The 26,188-nt window shown below is 63.8% G+C and overlaps 1 protein-coding gene across 1 annotated transcript in view; it reads right to left on the reverse strand.

The window, feature by feature from the left end:
- Window positions 1–220: 220 nt before the first annotated feature.
- LOC140407168 (protein C1orf43 homolog) overlaps window positions 221–26,188 on the reverse strand; it is a gene marked incomplete at its 3' end in the record, with an annotated part of 49,410 nt that continues 23,442 nt past the window's right edge. The window contains exon 5 of the mRNA XM_072494850.1: window positions 221–387. Coding sequence (XP_072350951.1) covers window positions 221–387 — 167 coding nt within the window. The remainder of the gene's footprint in view (window positions 388–26,188) is intronic.

The following is a 26,188-nucleotide window of genomic DNA, read 5'->3' on the forward strand; positions in this document are numbered from 1 at the left end:
CCACCCCCCGACACACTTACCGCCGTGCCCGATCTCCGCCGGCTCACGGTGCCACCCCCCGACACACTTACCGCCGTGCCTGATCTCCGCCGGCTCACGGTGCCCCCCCCCGACGCACTTACCGCCGTGCCCGATCTCCGCCGCCTCACGGTGCCCCCCCCGACACACTTACCGCCGTGCCCGATCTCGCGGCTCACGGTGCCCCCCCCGACGCACTTACCGCCGTGCCGTGTCGCGCCGCTTCATATCCGTTTATCAGCTTGTCGATGAGGTTCTTGCGCACCCCGCGGTAGGGCGTGTTCCCCTCCCTCAGCTCCATGAGGAACGTCCGAAAGCTCCTCCCAGTCAGGTGCTTTGCGTAGTCAGCGCCTTCGCCGACGGGGAGATCTGCAGGGGGCGGGCGGGGGTAAAACACACCCAGGGGGAGTCTCAGCAGAAAATCTCACCGAGCAGCGGGAGGCCTACATTTATTTTCAAATAAAAGATCCCCTTTTGTCTGCCGAATCGCGAATCGCTCCTGGTGTGGGTCCGCAATGTTGGGGCGCTTCACGGGACCGCTCCTGGTGTGGGTCCGCCCTGTTGGGGCGCTTCACGGGACCGCTCCTGGTGTGGGTCCGCCCTGTTGGGGCGCTTCACGGGATCGCTCCTGGTGTGGGTCCGCAATGTTGGGGCGTTTCACGGGATCGCGAATCGCTCCTGGTGTGGGTCCGCAATGTTGGGGCGCTTCACGGGGCCGCTCCTGGTGTGGGTCCGCCCTGTTGGGGGCGCTTCACGGGACCGCTCCTGGTGTGGGTCCGCCCTGTTGGGGCGCTTCACGGGATCGCTCCTGGTGTGGGTCCGCAATGTTGGGGACGCTTCACGGGATCGCTCCTGGTGTGGGTCCGCAATGTTGGGACGCTTCACGGGATCGCTCCTGGTGTGGGTCCGCAATGTTGGGACGCTTCACGGGATCGCTCCTGGTGTGGGTCCGCAATGTTGGGGCGCTTCACGGGACCGCTCCTGGTGTGGGTCCGCAATGTTGGGGCGCTTCACGGGATCGCTCCTGGTGTGGGTCCGCAATGTCGGGGCGCTTCACGGGATCGCGAATCGCTCCTGGTGTGGGTCCGCAATGTTGGGGCGCTTCCCGGGATCGCGAATCGCTCCTGGTGTGGGTCCGCAATGTTGGGGCGCTTCACGGGATCGCGAATCGCTCCTGGTGTGGGTCCGCAATGTCGGGGCGCTTCACGGGATCGCGAATCGCTCCTGGTGTGGGTCCGCAATGTCGGGGCGCTTCACGGGATCGCAAATCGCTCCTGGTGTGGGTCCGCAATGTTGGGACGCTTCCCGGGATCGGGAATCGCTCCTGGTGTGGGTCCGCAATGTTGGGGCGCTTCACGGGATCGCGAATCGCTCCTGGTGTGGGTCCGCAATGTTGGGGCGCTTCCCGGGATCGCGAATCGCTCCGGGTGTGGGTCCGCAATGTTGGGGCGCTTCCCGGGATCGCGATTCGCTCCTGGTGTGGGTCCGCAATGTTGGGGCGCTTCCCGGGATCGCGACTCGCTCCTGGCGTGGGTCCGCAATGTTGGGGCGCTTCCCGGGATCGCGAATCGCTCCTGGTGTTGGTCCGCAATGTCGGGGCGCTTCCCGGGATCGCGAATCGCTCCTGGTGTGGGTCCGCAATGTTGGGACGCTTCACGGAATCGCTCCTGGTGTGGATCCGCAATGTTGGGGCGCTTCACGGAATCGCTCCTGGTGTGGGTCCGCAATGTTGGGGCGCTTCCCGGGATCGCTCCTGGTGTGGGTCTGCAATGTTGGGGTGCTTCCCGGGATCGCTCCTGGTGTGGGTCCGCAATGTTGGGGCGCTTCCCGGGATCGCTCCTGGTGTGGGTCCGCAATGTCGGGGAGCTTCACGGGATCGCGAATCGCTCCTGGTGTGGGTCCGCAATGTAGGGGCGCTTCACGGGATCGCGAATCGCTCCTGGTGTGGGTCCGCAATGTTGGGGCGCTTCACGGGATCGCTCCTGGTGGGGGTCCGCAATGTTGGGACGCTTCCCGGGATCGGGAATCGCTCCTGGTGGGGGTCCGCAATGTTGGGACGCTTCCCGGGATTGCGAATCGCTGCTGGTGTGGGTCCGCAATGTTGGGGCGCTTCACGGAACCGCTCCTCATAGAATCATAGAAGTTTACAGCATGGAAACAGGCCCTTCGGCCCAACCAGTCCATGCCGCCCAGTTTTTACCATTAAGCTAGTCCCAGTTGCCCGCACTTGGCCCATAACCCTCTATACCCATCTTACCCATGTAACTATCTAAATGCTTTTTAAAAGACACAATTGTACCCGCCTCTACTACTACCTCTGGCAGCCCATTCCAGACACTCACTACCCTCTGAGTGAAGAAATTGCCCCTCTGGGCCCTTCTGAATCTCTCCCCTCTCACCTTAAACCTATGCCCTCTAGTTTTAGACTCCCCTACCTTTGGGAAAAGATGTTGACTATCTACCTTATCTATGCCCCTCATTATTTTATAGACCTCTATAAGTTCACCCCTAAGCCTCCTACGCTCCAGGGAAAAAAGTCCCAGTCTATCCTGGTGTGGGTCCGCCCTGTTGGGACGCTTCCCGGGATCGCTCCTGGTGTGGGTCCGCAATGTCGGGGCGCTTCACGGAATCGGTCCTGGTGTGGGTCCGCAATGTCGGGGCGCTTCACGGAATCGCTCCTGGTGTGGGTCCGCCCTGTTGGGACGCTTCCCGGGATCGCTCCTGGTGTGGGTCCGCCCTGTTGGGACGCTTCACGGGATCGCGAATCGCTCCTGGTGTGGGTCCGCAATGTTGGGGTGCTTCACGGGATCGCGAATCGCTTCTGGTGTGGGTCCGCAATGTTGGGGCGCTTCACGGGATCGGGAATCGCTCCTGGTGTGGGTCCGCAATGTTGGGGCGCTTCACGGGACCGCTCCTGGTGTGGGTCCGCAATGTTGGGACGCTTCACGGGATCGCGAACCGCTCCTGGTGTGGGTCCGCAATGTTGGGGCGCTTCTCGGGATCGCGAATCGCTCCTGGTGTGGGTCCGCAATGTTGGGACGCTTCACGGGATCGCGAACCGCTCCTGGTGTGGGTCCGCAATGTTGGGGCGCTTCCCGGGATCGCGAACCGCTCCTGGTGTGGGTCCGCAATGTTGGGACGCTTCCCGGGATCGCGAATCGCTCCTGCTGTGGGTCCGCAATGTTGGGGCGCTTCCCGGGATCGCGAACCGCTCCTGGTGTGGGTCCGCAATGTTGGGACGCTTCCCGGGATCGCGAATCGCTCCTGGTGTGGGTCCGCAATGTTGGGACGCTTCACGGGATCGCGAACCGCTCCTGGTGTGGATCCGCAATGTCGGGACGCTGCACGGGATCGCGAATCGCTCCTGGTGTGGGTCCGCAATGTTGGGGCGCTTCACGGGACCGCTCCTGGTGTGGATCCGCAATGTTGGGGTGCTTCACGGGATCGCGAATCGCTCCTGGTGTGGGTCCGCAATGTTGGGGTGCTTCCCGGGATCACGAACCGCTCCTGGTGTGGGTCCGCAATGTTGGGACGCTTCACGGGATCGCGAATCGCTCCTGGTGTGGGTCCGCAATGTTGGGGCGCTTCACGGGATCGCGAATCGCTCCTGGTGTGGGTCCGCAATGTTGGGGCGCTTCACGGGATCGCGAATCGCTCCTGGTGTGGGTCCGCAATGTTGGGGCGCTTCACGGGATCGCGAACCGCTCCTGGTGTGGGTCCGCAATGTTGGGACGCTTCACGGGATCGCAAACTGCTCCTGGTGTGGGTCCGCAATGTTGGGGCGCCTCACGGGATCGCTCCTGGTGTGGGTCCGCAATGTTGGGGCGCTTCACGGGATCGCGAACCGCTCCTGGTGAGGGTCCGCAATGTTGGGGCGCTTCCCGGGATCGCGAATCGCTCCTGGTGTGGGTCCGCAATGTTGGGGCGCTTCACGGGATCGCTCCTGGTGTGGGTCCGCAATGGTGGGGCGCTTCACGGGATCGCGAATCGCTCCTGGTGTGGGTCCGCAATGTTGGGGCGCTTCACGGGATCGCTCCTGGTGTGGGTCCGCAATGTCGGGGCGCTTCACGGGATCGCGAATCGCTCCTGGTGTGGGTCCGCAATGTTGGGGCGCTTCCCGGGATCGCGAATCGCTCCTGGTGTGGGTCCGCAATGTTGGGGCGCTTCACGGGATCGCGAATCGCTCCTGGTGTGGGTCCGCAATGTCGGGGCGCTTCACGGGATCGCGAATCGCTCCTGGTGTGGGTCCGCAATGTCGGGGCGCTTCACGGGATCGCAAATCGCTCCTGGTGTGGGTCCGCAATGTTGGGACGCTTCCCGGGATCGGGAATCGCTCCTGGTGTGGGTCCGCAATGTTGGGGCGCTTCACGGGATCGCGAATCGCTCCTGGTGTGGGTCCGCAATGTTGGGGCGCTTCCCGGGATCGCGAATCGCTCCGGGTGTGGGTCCGCAATGTTGGGGCGCTTCCCGGGATCGCGATTCGCTCCTGGTGTGGGTCCGCAATGTTGGGGCGCTTCCCGGGATCGCGACTCGCTCCTGGCGTGGGTCCGCAATGTTGGGGCGCTTCCCGGGATCGCGAATCGCTCCTGGTGTTGGTCCGCAATGTCGGGGCGCTTCCCGGGATCGCGAATCGCTCCTGGTGTGGGTCCGCAATGTTGGGACGCTTCACGGAATCGCTCCTGGTGTGGATCCGCAATGTTGGGGCGCTTCACGGAATCGCTCCTGGTGTGGGTCCGCAATGTTGGGGCGCTTCCCGGGATCGCTCCTGGTGTGGGTCCGCAATGTCGGGGAGCTTCACGGGATCGCGAATCGCTCCTGGTGTGTGTCCGCAATGTAGGGGCGCTTCACGGGATCGCGAATCGCTCCTGGTGTGGGTCCGCAATGTTGGGGCGCTTCACGGGATCGCTCCTGGTGGGGGTCCGCAATGTTGGGACGCTTCCCGGGATCGGGAATCGCTCCTGGTGGGGGTCCGCAATGTTGGGACGCTTCCCGGGATTGCGAATCGCTGCTGGTGTGGGTCCGCAATGTTGGGGCGCTTCCCGGGATTGCGAATCGCTGCTGGTGTGGGTCCGCAATGTTGGGGCGCTTCACGGAACCGCTCCTCATAGAATCATAGAAGTTTACAGCATGGAAACAGGCCCTTCGGCCCAACCAGTCCATGCCGCCCAGTTTTTACCATTAAGCTAGTCCCAGTTGCCCGCACTTGGCCCATAACCCTCTATACCCATCTTACCCATGTAACTATCTAAATGCTTTTTAAAAGACACAATTGTACCCGCCTCTACTACTACCTCTGGCAGCCCATTCCAGACACTCACTACCCTCTGAGTGAAGAAATTGCCCCTCTGGGCCCTTCTGAATCTCTCCCCTCTCACCTTAAACCTATGCCCTCTAGTTTTAGACTCCCCTACCTTTGGGAAAAGATGTTGACTATCTACCTTATCTATGCCCCTCATTATTTTATAGACCTCTATAAGATCACCCCTAAGCCTCCTACGCTCCAGGGAAAAAAGTCCCAGTCTATCCTGGTGTGGGTCCGCCCTGTTGGGACGCTTCCCGGGATCGCTCCTGGTGTGGGTCCGCAATGTCGGGGCGCTTCACGGAATCGGTCCTGGTGTGGGTCCGCAATGTCGGGGCGCTTCACGGAATCGCTCCTGGTGTGGGTCCGCCCTGTTGGGACGCTTCCCGGGATCGCTCCTGGTGTGGGTCCGCCCTGTTGGGACGCTTCACGGGATCGCGAATCGCTCCTGGTGTGGGTCCGCAATGTTGGGGTGCTTCACGGGATCGCGAATCGCTTCTGGTGTGGGTCCGCAATGTTGGGGCGCTTCACGGGATCGGGAATCGCTCCTGGTGTGGGTCCGCAATGTTGGGGCGCTTCACGGGACCGCTCCTGGTGTGGGTCCGCAATGTTGGGGCGCTTCCCGGGATCGCGAACCGCTCCTGGTGTGGGTCCGCAATGTTGGGACGCTTCCCGGGATCGCGAATCGCTCCTGGTGTGGGTCCGCAATGTTGGGGCGCTTCCCGGGATCGCGAACCGCTCCTGGTGTGGGTCCGCAATGTTGGGACGCTTCCCGGGATCGCGAATCGCTCCTGGTGTGGGTCCGCAATGTTGGGACGCTTCACGGGATCGCGAACCGCTCCTGGTGTGGATCCGCAATGTCGGGACGCTGCACGGTATCGCGAATCGCTCCTGGTGTGGGTCCGCAATGTTGGGGCGCTTCACGGGACCGCTCCTGGTGTGGATCCGCAATGTTGGGGTGCTTCACGGGATCGCGAATCGCTCCTGGTGTGGGTCCGCAATGTTGGGGTGCTTCCCGGGATCACGAACCGCTCCTGGTGTGGGTCCGCAATGTTGGGACGCTTCACGGGATCGCGAATCGCTCCTGGTGTGGGTCCGCAATGTTGGGGCGCTTCACGGGATCGCGAATCGCTCCTGGTGTGGGTTCGCAATGTTGGGGCGCTTCACGGGATCGCGAATCGCTCCTGGTGTGGGTCCGCAATGTTGGGGCGCTTCACGGGATCGCGAACCGCTCCTGGTGTGGGTCCGCAATGTTGGGACGCTTCACGGGATCGCAAACTGCTCCTGGTGTGGGTCCGCAATGTTGGGGCGCCTCACGGGATCGCTCCTGGTGTGGGTCCGCAATGTTGGGGCACTTCACGGGATCGCGAACCGCTCCTGGTGAGGGTCCGCAATGTTGGGGCGCTTCCCGGGATCGCGAATCGCTCCTGGTGTGGGTCCGCAATGTTGGGGCGCTTCACGGGATCGCTCCTGGTGTGGGTCCGCAATGTTGGGGCGCTTCACGGGATCGCGAATCGCTCCTGGTGTGGGTCCGCAATGTTGGGGCGCTTCCCGGGATCGCGAACCGCTCCTGGTGTGGGTCCGCAATGTTGGGACGCTTCCCGGGATCGCGAATCGCTCCTGGTGTGGGTCCGCAATGTTGGGACGCTACACGGGATCGCGAACCGCTCCTGGTGTGGGTCCGCAATGTTGGGGCGCTTCCCGGGATCGCGAACCGCTCCTGGTGTGGATCCGCAATGTTGGGACGCTTCACGGGATCGCGAATCGCTCCTGGTGTGGGTCCGCAATGTTGGGGCGCTTCACGGGACCGCTCCTGGTGTGGATCCGCAATGTTGGGACGCTTCACGGGATCGCGAATCGCTCCTGGTGTGGGTCCGCAAAGTTGGGACGCTTCACGGGATCGCGAACCGCTCCTGGTGTGGGTCCGCAATGTTGGGACGCTTCACGGGATCGCGAACCGCTCCTGGTGTGGGTCCGCAATGTTGGGACGCTTCACGGGATCGCTCCTGGTGTGGGTCCGCAATGTTGGGGCGCTTCACGGGATCGCGAACCGGTCCTGGTGAGGGTCGCAATGTAGGGGCGCTTCCCGGGATCGCGAATCGCTCCTGGTGTGGGTCCGCAATGTTGGGGCGCTTCAAGGGATCGCGAATCGCTCCTGGTGTGGGTCCGCAATGTTGGGGCGCTTCACGGGATCGCGAATCGCTCCTGGTGTGGGTCCGCAATGTTGGGGCGCTTCACGGGATCGCTCCTGGTGTGGGTCCGCAATGTCGGGGCGCTTCACGGGATCGCGAATCGCTCCTGGTGTGGGTCCGCAATGTTGGGGCGCTTCACGTGATCGCGAATCGCTCCTGGTGTGGGTCCGCAATGTTGGGACGCTTCACGGAATCGCTCCTGGTGTGGGTCCGCAATGTCGGGGCGCTTCACGGGATCGCGAATCGCTCCTGGTGTGGGTCCGCAATGTTGGGGCGTTTCACGGGATCGCGAATCGCTCCTGGTGTGGGTCTGCAATGTTGGGGCGCTTCACGGAACCGCTCCTGGTGTGGGTCCGCAATGTTGGGGCGCTTCACGGAATCGCTCCTGGTGTGGGTCCGCAATGTTGGGACGCTTCACGGGACCGCTCCAGGTGTGGGTCCGCAATGTTGGGGTGCTTCCCGGGATCACGAATCGCTCCTGGTGTGGGTCCGCAATGTTGGGGCACTTCACGGAACCGCTCCTGGTGTGGGTCCGCAATGTCGGGGCGCTTCACGGAACCGCTCATGGTGTGGGTCTGCAATGTCGGGGCGCTTCCCGGAACCGCTCCTGGTGTGGGTCCGCAATGTTGGGGCGCTTCACGGGATCGCGAACCGCTCCTGGTGTGGGTCCGCAATGTTGGGGCGCTTCACGGGATCGCGAATCGCTCCTGGTGTGGGTCCGCAATGTTGGGGCGCTTCACGGAACGGCTCCTGGTGTGGGTCCGCAATGTCGGGCCGCTTCACGGAACGGCTCCTGGTGTGGGTCCGCAATGTTGGGGCGCTTCCCGGAACCGCTCCTGGTGTGGGTCCGCAATGTTGGGGCGCTTCACGGGATCGCGAACCGCTCCTGGTGTGGGTCCGCAATGTTGGGGCGCTTCCCGGAACTGCTCCTGGTGTGGGTCCGCAATGTTGGGGCGCTTCACGGGATCGCGAACCGCTCCTGGTGTGGGTCCGCAATGTTGGGGCGCTTCACGGGATCGCTCCTGGTGTGGGTCCGCAATGTTGGGACGCTTCACGGAACCGCTCCTGGTGTGGGTCCGCAATGTTGGGGCGCTTCACGGGATCGCTCCTGGTGTGGGTCCGCAATGTTGGGGTGCTTCCTGGGATCACGAATCGCTCCTGGTGTGGGTCCGCAATGTCGGGGCGCTTCCCGGAACCGCTCCTGGTGTGGGTCCGCAATGTTGGGGCGCTTCACGGGATCGCAAACCGCTCCTGGTGTGGGTCCGCAATGTTGGGGCGCTTCACGGGATCGCGAATCGCTCCTGGTGTGGGTCCGCAATGTTGGGGCGCTTCCCGGGACCGCTAATCGCTCCTGGTGTGGGTCCGCAATGTTGGGGCGCTTCCCGGGATCGCGAATCGCTCCGGGTGTGGGTCCGCAATGTTGGGGCGCTTCCCGGGACCGCGAATCGCTCCTGGTGAGGGTCCGCAATGTTGGGGCGCTTCCCGGGATCGCGATTCGCTCCTGGTGTGGGTCCGCAATGTTGGGGCGCTTCACGGAACCGCTCCTGGTATGGGTCCGCAATGTTGGGGCGCTTCACGGAACCGCTCCTGGTGTGGGTCCGCAATGTCGGGGCGTTTCACGGGATCGCGAATCGCTCCTGGTGTGGGTCCGCAATGTTGGGGCGCTTCACGGAATCGCTCCTGGTGTGGGTCCGCAATGTTGGGGCGCTTCACGGGATCGCTCCTGGTGTGGGTCCGCAATGTTGGGGTGCTTCCCGGGATCACGAATCGCTCCTGGTGTGGGTCCGCAATGTTGGGGCGCTTCACGGAACCGCTCCTGGTGTGGGTCCGCAATGTCGGGGCGCTTCACGGAACGGCTCCTGGTGTGGGTCCGCAATGTTGGGGCGCTTCACGGGATCGCGAACCGCTCCTGGTGTGGGTCCGCAATGTTGGGGCGCTTCACGGGATCGCTCCTGGTGTGGGTCCGCAATGTTGGGGCGCTTCACGGGATCGCTCCTGGTGTGGGTCCGCAATGTTGGGGCGCTTCCCAGGATCGCGATTCGCTCCTGGTGTGGGTCCGCAATGTTGGGGCGCTTCCCAGGATCGCGATTCGCTCCTGGTGAGGGTCCGCAATGTTGGGGCGCTTCCCGGATTCGCGATTCGCTCCTGGTGTGGGTCCGCAATGTTGGGGCGCTTCACGGAACCGCTCCTGGTGTGGGTCCGCAATGTTGGGGCGCTTCACGGGATCGCTCCTGGTGTGGGTCCGCAATGTTGGGGCGCTTCACGGAATCGCTCCTGGTGTGGGTCCGCAATGTTGGGGCGCTTCACGGGATCGCTCCTGGTGTGGGTCCGCAATGTTGGGGTGCTTCCCGGGATCACGAATCGCTCCTGGTGTGGGTCCGCAATGTTGGGGCGCTTCACGGAACCGCTCCTGGTGTGGGTCCGCAATGTCGGGGCGCTTCACGGAACGGCTCCTGGTGTGGGTCCGCAATGTTGGGGCGCTTCACGGAACGGCTCCTGGTGTGGGTCCGCAATGTCGGGGCGCTTCCCGGAACCGCTCCTGGTGTGGGTCCGCAATGTTGGGGCGCTTCACGGGATCGCGAACCGCTCCTGGTCTGGGTCCGCAATGTTGGGGCGTTTCACGGGATTGCTCCTGGTGTGGGTCCGCAATGTTGGGGCGCTTCACGGGATCGCTCCTGGTGTGGGTCCGCAATGTTGGGGCGCTTCACGGGATCGCAAATCGCTCCTGGTGTGGGTCCGCAATGTTGGGGCGTTTCACGGGATCGCGAATCGCTCCTGGTGTGGGTCCGCAATGTTGGGGCGCTTCACGGGATCGCGAATCGCTCCTGGTGTGGGTCCGCAATGTCGGGGCGCTTCACGGGATCGCGAACCGCTCCTGGTGTGGGTCCGCAATGTTGGGGCGCTTCACGGAACCGCTCCTGGTGTGGGTCCGCAATGTTGGGGCGCTTCACGGGATCGCAAATCGCTCCTGGTGTGGGTACGCAATGTTGGGGCGTTTCACGGGATCGCGAATCGCTCCTGGTGTGGGTCCGCAATGTCGGGGCGCTTCACGGGATCGCGAACCGCTCCTGGTGTGGGTCCGCAATGTTGGGGCGCTTCACGGAACCGCTCCTGGTGTGGGTCCGCAATGTTGGGGCGCTTCACGGAATCGCTCCTGGTGTGGGTCCGCAATGTTGGGGCGCTTCACGGATCCGCTCCTGGTGTGGGTCCGCAATGTTGGGGCGCTTCCCGGAACCGCTCCTGGTGTGGGTCCGCAATGTTGGGGCGCTTCACGGGATCGCGAACCGCTCCTGGTGTGGGTCCGCAATGTTGGGGCGCTTCACGGGATCGCTCCTGGTGTGGGTCAGCAATGTTGGGACGCTTCACGGAACCGCTCCTGGTGTGGATCCGCAATGTTGGGACGCTTCACGGAACCGCTCCTGGTGTGGATCCGCAATGTTGGGGCGCTTCACGGGATCGCGAATCGCTCCTGGTGTGGGTCCGCAATGTTGGGGCGTTTCACGGGATCGCGAATCGCTCCTGGTGAGGATCCGCAATGTTGGGGCGCTTCACGGGATCGCTCCTGGTGTGGGTCCGCAATGTTGGGGCGCTTCCCGGGATCGCGAACCGCTCCTGGTGTGGATCCGCAATGTTGGGGCGCGTCACGGAATCGCTCCTGTTGTGGGTCCGCAATGTTGGGGTGCTTCACGGGATCGCGAATCGCTCCTGGTGTGGGTCCGCCATGTTGGGGCGCTTCACGGGATCGCTCCTGGTGTGGGTCCGCAATGTTGGGGTGCTTCCTGGGATCACGAATCGCTCCTGGTGTGGGTCCGCCATGTTGGGGCGCTTCACGGGATCGCTCCTGGTGTTGGTCCGCAATGTTGGGACGCTTCACGGGATCGCAAATCGCTCCTGGTGAGGATCCGCAATGTTGGGGCGCTTCACGGGATCGCTCCTGGTGTGGGTCCGCCATGTTGTTGCGCTTCACGGAATCGCGAATCGCTCCTGGTGTGGGTCTGCAATGTCGGGGCGCTTCACGGGATCGCGAATCGCTCCTGGTGTGGGTCCGCAATGTTGGGGCGCTTCACGGGATCGCGAACCGCTCCTGGTGTGGGTCCGCAATGTTGGGGCGCTTCACGGGATCGCGAATCGCTCCTGGTGTGGGTCCGCAATGTTGGGGCGCTTCCCGGGACCGCTAATCGCTCCTGGTGTGGGTCCGCAATGTTGGGGCGCTTCCCGGGATCGCGAATCGCTCCGGGTGTGGGTCCGCAATGTTGGGGCGCTTCCCGGGACCGCGAATCGCTCCTGGTGAGGGTCCGCAATGTTGGGGCGCTTCCCGGGATCGCGATTCGCTCCTGGTGTGGGTCCGCAATGTTGGGGCGCTTCACGGAACCGCTCCTGGTATGGGTCCGCAATGTTGGGGCGCTTCACGGAACCGCTCCTGGTGTGGGTCCGCAATGTCGGGGCGTTTCACGGGATCGCGAATCGCTCCTGGTGTGGGTCCGCAATGTTGGGGCGCTTCACGGAATCGCTCCTGGTGTGGGTCCGCAATGTTGGGGCGCTTCACGGGATCGCTCCTGGTGTGGGTCCGCAATGTTGGGGTGCTTCCCGGGATCACGAATCGCTCCTGGTGTGGGTCCGCAATGTTGGGGCGCTTCACGGAACCGCTCCTGGTGTGGGTCCGCAATGTCGGGGCGCTTCACGGAACGGCTCCTGGTGTGGGTCCGCAATGTTGGGGCGCTTCACGGGATCGCGAACCGCTCCTGGTGTGGGTCCGCAATGTTGGGGCGCTTCACGGGATCGCTCCTGGTGTGGGTCCGCAATGTTGGGGCGCTTCACGGGATCGCTCCTGGTGTGGGTCCGCAATGTTGGGGCGCTTCCCAGGATCGCGATTCGCTCCTGGTGTGGGTCCGCAATGTTGGGGCGCTTCCCAGGATCGCGATTCGCTCCTGGTGAGGGTCCGCAATGTTGGGGCGCTTCCCGGGATCGCGATTCGCTCCTGGTGTGGGTCCGCAATGTTGGGGCGCTTCACGGAACCGCTCCTGGTGTGGGTCCGCAATGTTGGGGCGCTTCACGGGATCGCTCCTGGTGTGGGTCCGCAATGTTGGGGCGCTTCACGGAATCGCTCCTGGTGTGGGTCCGCAATGTTGGGGCGCTTCACGGGATCGCTCCTGGTGTGGGTCCGCAATGTTGGGGTGCTTCCCGGGATCACGAATCGCTCCTGGTGTGGGTCCGCAATGTTGGGGCGCTTCACGGAACCGCTCCTGGTGTGGGTCCGCAATGTCGGGGCGCTTCACGGAACGGCTCCTGGTGTGGGTCCGCAATGTTGGGGCGCTTCACGGAACGGCTCCTGGTGTGGGTCCGCAATGTCGGGGCGCTTCCCGGAACCGCTCCTGGTGTGGGTCCGCAATGTTGGGGCGCTTCACGGGATCGCGAACCGCTCCTGGTCTGGGTCCGCAATGTTGGGGCGTTTCACGGGATTGCTCCTGGTGTGGGTCCGCAATGTTGGGGCGCTTCACGGGATCGCTCCTGGTGTGGGTCCGCAATGTTGGGGCGCTTCACGGGATCGCAAATCGCTCCTGGTGTGGGTCCGCAATGTTGGGGCGTTTCACGGGATCGCGAATCGCTCCTGGTGTGGGTCCGCAATGTTGGGGCGCTTCACGGGATCGCGAATCGCTCCTGGTGTGGGTCCGCAATGTCGGGGCGCTTCACGGGATCGCGAACCGCTCCTGGTGTGGGTCCGCAATGTTGGGGCGCTTCACGGAACCGCTCCTGGTGTGGGTCCGCAATGTTGGGGCGCTTCACGGGATCGCAAATCGCTCCTGGTGTGGGTCCGCAATGTTGGGGCGTTTCACGGGATCGCGAATCGCTCCTGGTGTGGGTCCGCAATGTCGGGGCGCTTCACGGGATCGCGAACCGCTCCTGGTGTGGGTCCGCAATGTTGGGGCGCTTCACGGAACCGCTCCTGGTGTGGGTCCGCAATGTTGGGGCGCTTCACGGAATCGCTCCTGGTGTGGGTCCGCAATGTTGGGGCGCTTCACGGATCCGCTCCTGGTGTGGGTCCGCAATGTTGGGGCGCTTCACGGAACGGCTCCTGGTGTGGGTCCGCAATGTTGGGGCGCTTCACGGAACGGCTCCTGGTGTGGGTCCGCAATGTCGGGGCGCTTCCCGGAACCGCTCCTGGTGTGGGTCCGCAATGTTGGGGCGCTTCACGGGATCGCGAACCGCTCCTGGTGTGGGTCCGCAATGTTGGGGCGCTTCACGGGATCGCTCCTGGTGTGGGTCAGCAATGTTGGGACGCTTCACGGAACCGCTCCTGGTGTGGGTCCGCAATGTTGGGACGCTTCACGGAACCGCTCCTGGTGTGGATCCGCAATGTTGGGGCGCTTCACGGGATCGCGAATCGCTCCTGGTGTGGGTCCGCAATGTTGGGGCGTTTCACGGGATCGCGAATCGCTCCTGGTGAGGATCCGCAATGTTGGGGCGCTTCACGGGATCGCTCCTGGTGTGGGTCCGCAATGTTGGGGCGCTTCCCGGGATCGCGAACCGCTCCTGGTGTGGATCCGCAATGTTGGGGCGCGTCACGGAATCGCGAATCGCTCCTGTTGTGGGTCCGCAATGTTGGGGTGCTTCACGGGATCGCGAATCGCTCCTGGTGTGGGTCCGCCATGTTGGGGCGCTTCACGGGATCGCTCCTGGTGTGGGTCCGCAATGTTGGGGCGCTTCACGGGATCGCTCCTGGTGTGGGTCCGCAATGTTGGGGTGCTTCACGGGATCGCGAATCGCTCCTGGTGTGGGTCCGCCATGTTGGGGCGCTTCACGGGATCGCTCCTGGTGTTGGTCCGCAATGTTGGGACGCTTCACGGGATCGCAAATCGCTCCTGGTGAGGATCCGCAATGTTGGGGCGCTTCACGGGATCGCTCCTGGTGTGGGTCCGCCATGTTGTTGCGCTTCACGGAATCGCGAATCGCTCCTGGTGTGGGTCTGCAATGTCGGGGCGCTTCACGGGATCGCGAATCGCTCCTGGTGTGGGTCCGCAATGTTGGGGCGCTTCACGGGATCGCTCCTGGTGTGAGTCCGCCCTGTTGGGGCGCTTCACGGTATCGCGAACCGTTCCTGGTGTGGGTCCGCAATGTTGGGACGCTTCACGGGATCGCGAATCGCCCCTGGTGTGGGTCCGCATTGTTGGGGTGCTTCACGGGATCGCGAATCGCTCCTGGTGTGGATCCGCAATGTTGGGGCGCTTCACGGAACCGCTCCTGGTGAGGGTCCAAAATGTGGGGGCGCTTCACGGGATCGCAAATCGCTCCTGGTGTGGGTCCGCAATGTTGGGGCGCTTCACGGAACCGCTCCTGGTGTGGGTCCGCAATGTTGGGGCGCTTCACTGGATCGCGAATCGCTCCTGGTGTGGGTCCGCAATGTTGGGGCGCTTCCCGGGATCACGAATCGCTCCTGGTGGGGGTCCGCAATGTTGGGGCGCTTCCCGGGATCGCGAATCGCTCCTGGTGTGGGTCCGCAATGTTGGGGCGCTTCATGGGATCGCGAATCGCTCCTGGTGTGGGTCCGCAATGTTGGGGCGCTTCACAGGATCGCGAATCGCTCCTGGTGTGGGTCCGCAATGTTGGGGCGCTTCACAGGACCGCTCCTGGTGTGGGTCCGCAATGTTGGGGCGCTTCCCGGGACCGCGAATCGCTCCTGGTGTGGGTCCGCAATGTTGGGGCGCTTCCCGGAACCGCTCCTGGTGTGGGTCCGCAATGTTGGGGCGCTTCACGGGATCGCGAACCGCTCCTGGTGTGGGTCCGCAATGTTGGGGCGCTTCACGGGATCGCTCCTGGTGTGGGTCCGCAATGTTGGGACGCTTCACGGAACCGCTCCTGGTGTGGGTCCGCAATGTTGGGACGCTTCACGGAACCGCTCCTGGTGTGGGTCCGCAATGTTGGGGCGCTTCACGGGATCGCGAACCGCTCCTGGTGTGGGTCCGCAATGTTGGGGCGCTTCACGGGATCGCTCCTGGTGTGGGTCAGCAATGTTGGGACGCTTCACGGAACCGCTCCTGGTGTGGGTCCGCAATGTTGGGACGCTTCACGGAACCGCTCCTGGTGTGGATCCGCAATGTTGGGGCGCTTCACGGGATCGCGAATCGCTCCTGGTGTGGGTCCGCAATGTTGGGGCGTTTCACGGGATCGCGAATCGCTCCTGGTGAGGATCCGCAATGTTGGGGCGCTTCACGGGATCGCTCCTGGTGTGGGTCCGCAATGTTGGGGCGCTTCCCGGGATCGCGAACCGCTCCTGGTGTGGATCCGCAATGTTGGGGCGCGTCACGGAATCGCGAATCGCTCCTGTTGTGGGTCCGCAATGTTGGGGTGCTTCACGGGATCGCGAATCGCTCCTGGTGTGGGTCCGCCATGTTGGGGCGCTTCACGGGATCGCTCCTGGTGTGGGTCCGCAATGTTGGGGCGCTTCACGGGATCGCTCCTGGTGTGGGTCCGCAATGTTGGGGTGCTTCACGGGATCGCGAATCGCTCCTGGTGTGGGTCCGCCATGTTGGGGCGCTTCACGGGATCGCTCCTGGTGTTGGTCCGCAATGTTGGGACGCTTCACGGGATCGCAAATCGCTCCTGGTGAGGATCCGCAATGTTGGGGCGCTTCACGGGATCGCTCCTGGTGTGGGTCCGCCATGTTGTTGCGCTTCACGGAATCGCGAATCGCTCCTGGTGTGGGTCTGCAATGTCGGGGCGCTTCACGGGATCGCGAATCGCTCCTGGTGTGGGTCCGCAATGTTGGGGCGCTTCACGGGATCGCTCCTGGTGTGAGTCCGCCCTGTTGGGGCGCTTCACGGTATCGCGAACCGTTCCTGGTGTGGGTCCGCAATGTTGGGACGCTTCACGGGATCGCGAATCGCCCCTGGTGTGGGTCCGCATTGTTGGGGTGCTTCACGGGATCGCGAATCGCTCCTGGTGTGGATCCGCAATGTTGGGGCGCTTCACGGAACCGCTCCTGGTGAGGGTCCAAAATGTGGGGGCGATTCACGGGATCGCAAATCGCTCCTGGTGTGGGTCCGCAATGTTGGGGCGCTTCACGGAACCGCTCCTGGTGTGGGTCCGCAATGTTGGGGCGCTTCACTGGATCGCGAATCGCTCCTGGTGTGGGTCCGCAATGTTGGGGCGCTTCCCGGGATCACGAATCGCTCCTGGTGGGGGTCCGCAATGTTGGGGCGCTTCCCGGGATCGCGAATCGCTCCTGGTGTGGGTCCGCAATGTTGGGGCGCTTCATGGGATCGCGAATCGCTCCTGGTGTGGGTCCGCAATGTTGGGGCGCTTCACGGAACCGCTCCTGGTGTGGGTCCGCAATGTTGGGGCGCTTCACGGAATCGCTCCTGGTGTGGGTCCGCAATGTTGGGGCGCTTCACGGATCCGCTCCTGGTGTGGGTCCGCAATGTTGGGGCGCTTCACGGAACGGCTCCTGGTGTGGGTCCGCAATGTTGGGGCGCTTCACGGAACGGCTCCTGGTGTGGGTCCGCAATGTCGGGGCGCTTCCCGGAACCGCTCCTGGTGTGGGTCCGCAATGTTGGGGCGCTTCACGGGATCGCGAACCGCTCCTGGTGTGGGTCCGCAATGTTGGGGCGCTTCACGGGATCGCTCCTGGTGTGGGTCAGCAATGTTGGGACGCTTCACGGAACCGCTCCTGGTGTGGGTCCGCAATGTTGGGACGCTTCACGGAACCGCTCCTGGTGTGGATCCGCAATGTTGGGGCGCTTCACGGGATCGCGAATCGCTCCTGGTGTGGGTCCGCAATGTTGGGGCGTTTCACGGGATCGCGAATCGCTCCTGGTGAGGATCCGCAATGTTGGGGCGCTTCACGGGATCGCTCCTGGTGTGGGTCCGCAATGTTGGGGCGCTTCCCGGGATCGCGAACCGCTCCTGGTGTGGATCCGCAATGTTGGGGCGCGTCACGGAATCGCGAATCGCTCCTGTTGTGGGTCCGCAATGTTGGGGTGCTTCACGGGATCGCGAATCGCTCCTGGTGTGGGTCCGCCATGTTGGGGCGCTTCACGGGATCGCTCCTGGTGTGGGTCCGCAATGTTGGGGCGCTTCACGGGATCGCTCCTGGTGTGGGTCCGCAATGTTGGGGTGCTTCACGGGATCGCGAATCGCTCCTGGTGTGGGTCCGCCATGTTGGGGCGCTTCACGGGATCGCTCCTGGTGTTGGTCCGCAATGTTGGGACGCTTCACGGGATCGCAAATCGCTCCTGGTGAGGATCCGCAATGTTGGGGCGCTTCACGGGATCGCTCCTGGTGTGGGTCCGCCATGTTGTTGCGCTTCACGGAATCGCGAATCGCTCCTGGTGTGGGTCTGCAATGTCGGGGCGCTTCACGGGATCGCGAATCGCTCCTGGTGTGGGTCCGCAATGTTGGGGCGCTTCACGGGATCGCTCCTGGTGTGAGTCCGCCCTGTTGGGGCGCTTCACGGTATCGCGAACCGTTCCTGGTGTGGGTCCGCAATGTTGGGACGCTTCACGGGATCGCGAATCGCCCCTGGTGTGGGTCCGCATTGTTGGGGTGCTTCACGGGATCGCGAATCGCTCCTGGTGTGGATCCGCAATGTTGGGGCGCTTCACGGAACCGCTCCTGGTGAGGGTCCAAAATGTGGGGGCGCTTCACGGGATCGCAAATCGCTCCTGGTGTGGGTCCGCAATGTTGGGGCGCTTCACGGAACCGCTCCTGGTGTGGGTCCGCAATGTTGGGGCGCTTCACTGGATCGCGAATCGCTCCTGGTGTGGGTCCGCAATGTTGGGGCGCTTCCCGGGATCACGAATCGCTCCTGGTGGGGGTCCGCAATGTTGGGGCGCTTCCCGGGATCGCGAATCGCTCCTGGTGTGGGTCCGCAATGTTGGGGCGCTTCATGGGATCGCGAATCGCTCCTGGTGTGGGTCCGCAATGTTGGGGCGCTTCACAGGATCGCGAATCGCTCCTGGTGTGGGTCCGCAATGTTGGGGCGCTTCACAGGACCGCTCCTGGTGTGGGTCCGCAATGTTGGGGCGCTTCCCGGGACCGCGAATCGCTCCTGGTGTGGGTCCGCAATGTTGGGGCGCTTCCCGGAACCGCTCCTGGTGTGGGTCCGCAATGTTGGGGCGCTTCACGGGATCGCGAACCGCTCCTGGTGTGGGTCCGCAATGTTGGGGCGCTTCACGGGATCGCTCCTGGTGTGGGTCCGCAATGTTGGGACGCTTCACGGAACCGCTCCTGGTGTGGGTCCGCAATGTTGGGACGCTTCACGGAACCGCTCCTGGTGTGGGTCCGCAATGTTGGGGCGCTTCACGGGATCGCAAATCGCTCCTGGTGTGGGTCCGCAATGTTGGGGCGTTTCACGGGATCGCGAATCGCTCCTGGTGTGGGTCCGCAATGTCGGGGCGCTTCACGGGATCGCGAATCGCTCCTGGTGAGGATCCGCAATGTTGGGGCGCTTCACGGGATCGCTCCTGGTGTGGGTCCGCAATGTTGGGGCGCTTCCCGGGATCGCGAACCGCTCCTGGTGTGGGTCCGCAATGTTGGGGTGCTTCACGGGATCGCGAATCGCTCCTGGTGTGGGTCCGCCATGTTGGGGCGCTTCACGGGATCGCTCCTGGTGTGGGTCCGCAATGTTTGGGTGCTTCACGGGATCGCGAATCGCTCCTGGTGTGGGTCCGCCATGTCGGGGCGCTTCACGGGATCGCGAATCGCTCCTGGTGTGGGTCCGCAATGTTGGGGCGCTTCACGGGATCGCTCCTGGTGTGAGTCCGCCCTGTTGGAGCGCTTCACGGGATCGCGAATCGCTCCTGGTGTGGGTCCGCAATGTTGGGGCGCTTCACGGGATCGCGAATCGCCCCTGGTGTGGGTCCGCAATGTTGGGGTGCTTCACGGGATCGCGAATCGCTCCTGGTGTGGATCCGCAATGTTGGGGCGCTTCACGGAACCGCTCCTGGTGAGGGTCCGCAATGTGGGGGCGCTTCACGGGATCGCAAATCGCTCCTGGTGTGGGTCCGCAATGTTGGGGCGCTTCACGGGATCGCGAATCGCTCCTGGTGTGGGTCCGCAATGTTGGGGCGCTTCACAGGACCGCTCCTGGTGTGGGTCCGCAATGTTGGGGCGCTTCCCGGGACCGCGAATCGCTCCTGGTGTGGGTCCGCAATGTTGGGGCGCTTCCCGGAACCGCTTCTGGTGTGGGTCCGCAATGTTGGGGCGCTTCACGGGATCGCGAACCGCTCCTGGTGTGGGTCCGCAATGTTGGGGCGCTTCACGGGATCGCTCCTGGTGTGGGTCCGCAATGTTGGGACGCTTCACGGAACCGCTCCTGGTGTGGGTCCGCAATGTTGGGACGCTTCACGGAACCGCTCCTGGTGTGGGTCCGCAATGTTGGGGCGCTTCACGGGATCGCAAATCGCTCCTGGTGTGGGTCCGCAATGTTGGGGCGTTTCACGGGATCGCGAATCGCTCCTGGTGAGGATCCGCAATGTTGGGGCGCTTCACGGGATCGCTCCTGGTGTGGGTCCGCAATGTTGGGGCGCTTCCCGGGATCGCGAACCGCTCCTGGTGTGGGTCCGCAATGTTGGGGTGCTTCACGGGATCGCGAATCGCTCCTGGTGTGGGTCCGCCATGTTGGGGCGCTTCACGGGATCGCTCCTGGTGTGGGTCCGCAATGTTTGGGTGCTTCACGGGATCGCGAATCGCTCCTGGTGTGGGTCCGCCATGTCGGGGCGCTTCACGGGATCGCTCCTGGTGTGGCTCCGCAATGTTGGGACGCTTCACGGGATCGCAAATCGCTCCTGGTGAGGATCCGCAATGTTGGGGCGCTTCACGGGATCGCTCCTGGTGTGGGTCCGCCATGTTGGGGCGCTTCACGGAATCGCGAATCGCTCCTGGTGTGGGTCTGCAATGTCGGGGCGCTTCACGGGATCGCGAATCGCTCCTGGTGTGGGTCCGCAATGTTGGGGCGCTTCACGGGATCGCTCCTGGTGTGAGTCCGCCCTGTTGGAGCGCTTCACGGGATCGCGAATCGCTCCTGGTGTGGGTCCGCAATGTTGGGGCGCTTCACGGGATCGCGAATCGCCCCTGGTGTGGGTCCGCAATGTTGGGGTGCTTCACGGGATCGCGAATCGCTCCTGGTGTGGATCCGCAATGTTGGGGCGCTTCACGGAACCGCTCCTGGTGAGGGTCCGCAATGTGGGGGCGCTTCACGGGATCGCAAATCGCTCCTGGTGTGGGTCCGCAATGTTGGGGCGCTTCACGGGATCGCGAATCGCTCCTGGTGTGGGTCCGCAATGTTGGGCCCCTTCCCGGGATCACGAATCGCTCCTGGTGGGGGTCCGCAATGTTGGGGCGCTTCATGGGATCGCGAATCGCTCCTGGTGTGGGTCCGCAATGTTGGGGCGCTTCACAGGATCGCGAATCGCTCCTGGTGTGGGTCCGCAATGTTGGGGCGCTTCACAGGACCGCTCCTGGTGTGGGTCCGCAATTTTGGGGCGCTTCCCGGGACCGCGAATCGCTCCTGGTGTGGGTCCGCAATGTTGGGGCGCTTCACAGGACCGCTCCTGGTGTGGGTCCGCAATGTTGGGGCGCTTCACGGGATCGCGAATCGCTCCTGGTGTGGGTCCGCAATGTTGGGACGCTTCACGGGATCGCGAATCGCTCCTGGTGTGGGTCCGCAATGTTGGGGCGCTTCACGGAACCGCTCCTGGTGTGGGTCGGCAATGTCGGGGCGCTTCACGGGACCGCTCCAGGTGTGGGTCCGCAATGTTGGGGCGCTTCACGGGATCTCGAATCGCTCCTGGTGTGGGTCCGCAATGTTGGGGCGCTTCACGGGATCGCGAATCGCTCCTGGTGTGGGTCCGCAATGTTGGGGCGCTTCACGGGATTGCGAATCGCTCCTGGTGTGGGCCCGCAATGTTGGGGCGCTTCACGGGATCGCGAATCGCTCCTGGTGTAGGTCCGCAATGTTGGGACGCTTCACGGGATCGCGAATCGCTCCTGGTGTGGGTCCGCAATGTTGGGGCGCTTCACGGGATCGCGAATCGCTCCTGGTGTGGGTCCGCAATGTTGGGACGCTTCACGGGATCGCGAATCGCTCCTGGTGTGGGTCCGCAATGTTGGGGCGCTTCACGGGATCGCGAATCGCTCCTGGTGTGGGTCCGCAATGTTGGGGCGCTTCACGGGATCGCGAATCGCTCCTGGTGTGGGTCCGCAATGTTGGGGCGCTTCACGGGATCGCGAATCGCTCCTGGTGTGGGTCCGCAATGTTGGGGCGCTTCACGGGATCGCGAATCGCTCCTGGTGGGGGTCCGCAATGTTGGGGCGCTTCACGGGATCGCTCCTGGTGTGGGTCCGCAATGTTGGGGTGCTTCCCGGGATCACGAATCGCTCCTGGTGTGGGTCCGCAATGTTGGGGCGCTTCACGGAACCGCTCCTGGTGTGGGTCCGCAATGTCGGGGCGCTTCACGGAACGGCTCCTGGTGTGGGTCCGCAATGTTGGGGCGCTTCACGGAACGGCTCCTGGTGTGGGTCCGCAATGTCGGGGCGCTTCCCGGAACCGCTCCTGGTGTGGGTCCGCAATGTTGGGGCGCTTCACGGGATCGCGAACCGCTCCTGGTCTGGGTCCGCAATGTTGGGGCGTTTCACGGGATTGCTCCTGGTGTGGGTCCGCAATGTTGGGGCGCTTCACGGGATCGCTCCTGGTGTGGGTCCGCAATGTTGGGGCGCTTCACGGGATCGCAAATCGCTCCTGGTGTGGGTCCGCAATGTTGGGGCGTTTCACGGGATCGCGAATCGCTCCTGGTGTGGGTCCGCAATGTTGGGGCGCTTCACGGGATCGCGAATCGCTCCTGGTGTGGGTCCGCAATGTCGGGGCGCTTCACGGGATCGCGAACCGCTCCTGGTGTGGGTCCGCAATGTTGGGGCGCTTCACGGAACCGCTCCTGGTGTGGGTCCGCAATGTTGGGGCGCTTCACGGGATCGCAAATCGCTCCTGGTGTGGGTACGCAATGTTGGGGCGTTTCACGGGATCGCGAATCGCTCCTGGTGTGGGTCCGCAATGTCGGGGCGCTTCACGGGATCGCGAACCGCTCCTGGTGTGGGTCCGCAATGTTGGGGCGCTTCACGGAACCGCTCCTGGTGTGGGTCCGCAATGTTGGGGCGCTTCACGGAATCGCTCCTGGTGTGGGTCCGCAATGTTGGGGCGCTTCACGGATCCGCTCCTGGTGTGGGTCCGCAATGTTGGGGCGCTTCCCGGAACCGCTCCTGGTGTGGGTCCGCAATGTTGGGGCGCTTCACGGGATCGCGAACCGCTCCTGGTGTGGGTCCGCAATGTTGGGGCGCTTCACGGGATCGCTCCTGGTGTGGGTCAGCAATGTTGGGACGCTTCACGGAACCGCTCCTGGTGTGGATCCGCAATGTTGGGACGCTTCACGGAACCGCTCCTGGTGTGGATCCGCAATGTTGGGGCGCTTCACGGGATCGCGAATCGCTCCTGGTGTGGGTCCGCAATGTTGGGGCGTTTCACGGGATCGCGAATCGCTCCTGGTGAGGATCCGCAATGTTGGGGCGCTTCACGGGATCGCTCCTGGTGTGGGTCCGCAATGTTGGGGCGCTTCCCGGGATCGCGAACCGCTCCTGGTGTGGATCCGCAATGTTGGGGCGCGTCACGGAATCGCTCCTGTTGTGGGTCCGCAATGTTGGGGTGCTTCACGGGATCGCGAATCGCTCCTGGTGTGGGTCCGCCATGTTGGGGCGCTTCACGGGATCGCTCCTGGTGTGGGTCCGCAATGTTGGGGTGCTTCCTGGGATCACGAATCGCTCCTGGTGTGGGTCCGCCATGTTGGGGCGCTTCACGGGATCGCTCCTGGTGTTGGTCCGCAATGTTGGGACGCTTCACGGGATCGCAAATCGCTCCTGGTGAGGATCCGCAATGTTGGGGCGCTTCACGGGATCGCTCCTGGTGTGGGTCCGCCATGTTGTTGCGCTTCACGGAATCGCGAATCGCTCCTGGTGTGGGTCTGCAATGTCGGGGCGCTTCACGGGATCGCGAATCGCTCCTGGTGTGGGTCCGCAATGTTGGGGCGCTTCACGGGATCGCGAACCGCTCCTGGTGTGGGTCCGCAATGTTGGGGCGCTTCACGGGATCGCGAATCGCTCCTGGTGTGGGTCCGCAATGTTGGGGCGCTTCCCGGGACCGCTAATCGCTCCTGGTGTGGGTCCGCAATGTTGGGGCGCTTCCCGGGATCGCGAATCGCTCCGGGTGTGGGTCCGCAATGTTGGGGCGCTTCCCGGGACCGCGAATCGCTCCTGGTGAGGGTCCGCAATGTTGGGGCGCTTCCCGGGATCGCGATTCGCTCCTGGTGTGGGTCCGCAATGTTGGGGCGCTTCACGGAACCGCTCCTGGTATGGGTCCGCAATGTTGGGGCGCTTCACGGAACCGCTCCTGGTGTGGGTCCGCAATGTCGGGGCGTTTCACGGGATCGCGAATCGCTCCTGGTGTGGGTCCGCAATGTTGGGGCGCTTCACGGAATCGCTCCTGGTGTGGGTCCGCAATGTTGGGGCGCTTCACGGGATCGCTCCTGGTGTGGGTCCGCAATGTTGGGGTGCTTCCCGGGATCACGAATCGCTCCTGGTGTGGGTCCGCAATGTTGGGGCGCTTCACGGAACCGCTCCTGGTGTGGGTCCGCAATGTCGGGGCGCTTCACGGAACGGCTCCTGGTGTGGGTCCGCAATGTTGGGGCGCTTCACGGGATCGCGAACCGCTCCTGGTGTGGGTCCGCAATGTTGGGGCGCTTCACGGGATCGCTCCTGGTGTGGGTCCGCAATGTTGGGGCGCTTCACGGGATCGCTCCTGGTGTGGGTCCGCAATGTTGGGGCGCTTCCCAGGATCGCGATTCGCTCCTGGTGTGGGTCCGCAATGTTGGGGCGCTTCCCAGGATCGCGATTCGCTCCTGGTGAGGGTCCGCAATGTTGGGGCGCTTCCCGGGATCGCGATTCGCTCCTGGTGTGGGTCCGCAATGTTGGGGCGCTTCACGGAACCGCTCCTGGTGTGGGTCCGCAATGTTGGGGCGCTTCACGGGATCGCTCCTGGTGTGGGTCCGCAATGTTGGGGCGCTTCACGGAATCGCTCCTGGTGTGGGTCCGCAATGTTGGGGCGCTTCACGGGATCGCTCCTGGTGTGGGTCCGCAATGTTGGGGTGCTTCCCGGGATCACGAATCGCTCCTGGTGTGGGTCCGCAATGTTGGGGCGCTTCACGGAACCGCTCCTGGTGTGGGTCCGCAATGTCGGGGCGCTTCACGGAACGGCTCCTGGTGTGGGTCCGCAATGTTGGGGCGCTTCACGGAACGGCTCCTGGTGTGGGTCCGCAATGTCGGGGCGCTTCCCGGAACCGCTCCTGGTGTGGGTCCGCAATGTTGGGGCGCTTCACGGGATCGCGAACCGCTCCTGGTCTGGGTCCGCAATGTTGGGGCGTTTCACGGGATTGCTCCTGGTGTGGGTCCGCAATGTTGGGGCGCTTCACGGGATCGCTCCTGGTGTGGGTCCGCAATGTTGGGGCGCTTCACGGGATCGCAAATCGCTCCTGGTGTGGGTCCGCAATGTTGGGGCGTTTCACGGGATCGCGAATCGCTCCTGGTGTGGGTCCGCAATGTTGGGGCGCTTCACGGGATCGCGAATCGCTCCTGGTGTGGGTCCGCAATGTCGGGGCGCTTCACGGGATCGCGAACCGCTCCTGGTGTGGGTCCGCAATGTTGGGGCGCTTCACGGAACCGCTCCTGGTGTGGGTCCGCAATGTTGGGGCGCTTCACGGGATCGCAAATCGCTCCTGGTGTGGGTCCGCAATGTTGGGGCGTTTCACGGGATCGCGAATCGCTCCTGGTGTGGGTCCGCAATGTCGGGGCGCTTCACGGGATCGCGAACCGCTCCTGGTGTGGGTCCGCAATGTTGGGGCGCTTCACGGAACCGCTCCTGGTGTGGGTCCGCAATGTTGGGGCGCTTCACGGAATCGCTCCTGGTGTGGGTCCGCAATGTTGGGGCGCTTCACGGATCCGCTCCTGGTGTGGGTCCGCAATGTTGGGGCGCTTCACGGAACGGCTCCTGGTGTGGGTCCGCAATGTTGGGGCGCTTCACGGAACGGCTCCTGGTGTGGGTCCGCAATGTCGGGGCGCTTCCCGGAACCGCTCCTGGTGTGGGTCCGCAATGTTGGGGCGCTTCACGGGATCGCGAACCGCTCCTGGTGTGGGTCCGCAATGTTGGGGCGCTTCACGGGATCGCTCCTGGTGTGGGTCAGCAATGTTGGGACGCTTCACGGAACCGCTCCTGGTGTGGGTCCGCAATGTTGGGACGCTTCACGGAACCGCTCCTGGTGTGGATCCGCAATGTTGGGGCGCTTCACGGGATCGCGAATCGCTCCTGGTGTGGGTCCGCAATGTTGGGGCGTTTCACGGGATCGCGAATCGCTCCTGGTGAGGATCCGCAATGTTGGGGCGCTTCACGGGATCGCTCCTGGTGTGGGTCCGCAATGTTGGGGCGCTTCCCGGGATCGCGAACCGCTCCTGGTGTGGATCCGCAATGTTGGGGCGCGTCACGGAATCGCGAATCGCTCCTGTTGTGGGTCCGCAATGTTGGGGTGCTTCACGGGATCGCGAATCGCTCCTGGTGTGGGTCCGCCATGTTGGGGCGCTTCACGGGATC

The sequence above is a fragment of the Scyliorhinus torazame genome, unplaced genomic scaffold (assembly GCF_047496885.1).
Source record: "Scyliorhinus torazame isolate Kashiwa2021f unplaced genomic scaffold, sScyTor2.1 scaffold_1265, whole genome shotgun sequence".
Taxonomy (NCBI): domain Eukaryota; kingdom Metazoa; phylum Chordata; class Chondrichthyes; order Carcharhiniformes; family Scyliorhinidae; genus Scyliorhinus; species Scyliorhinus torazame.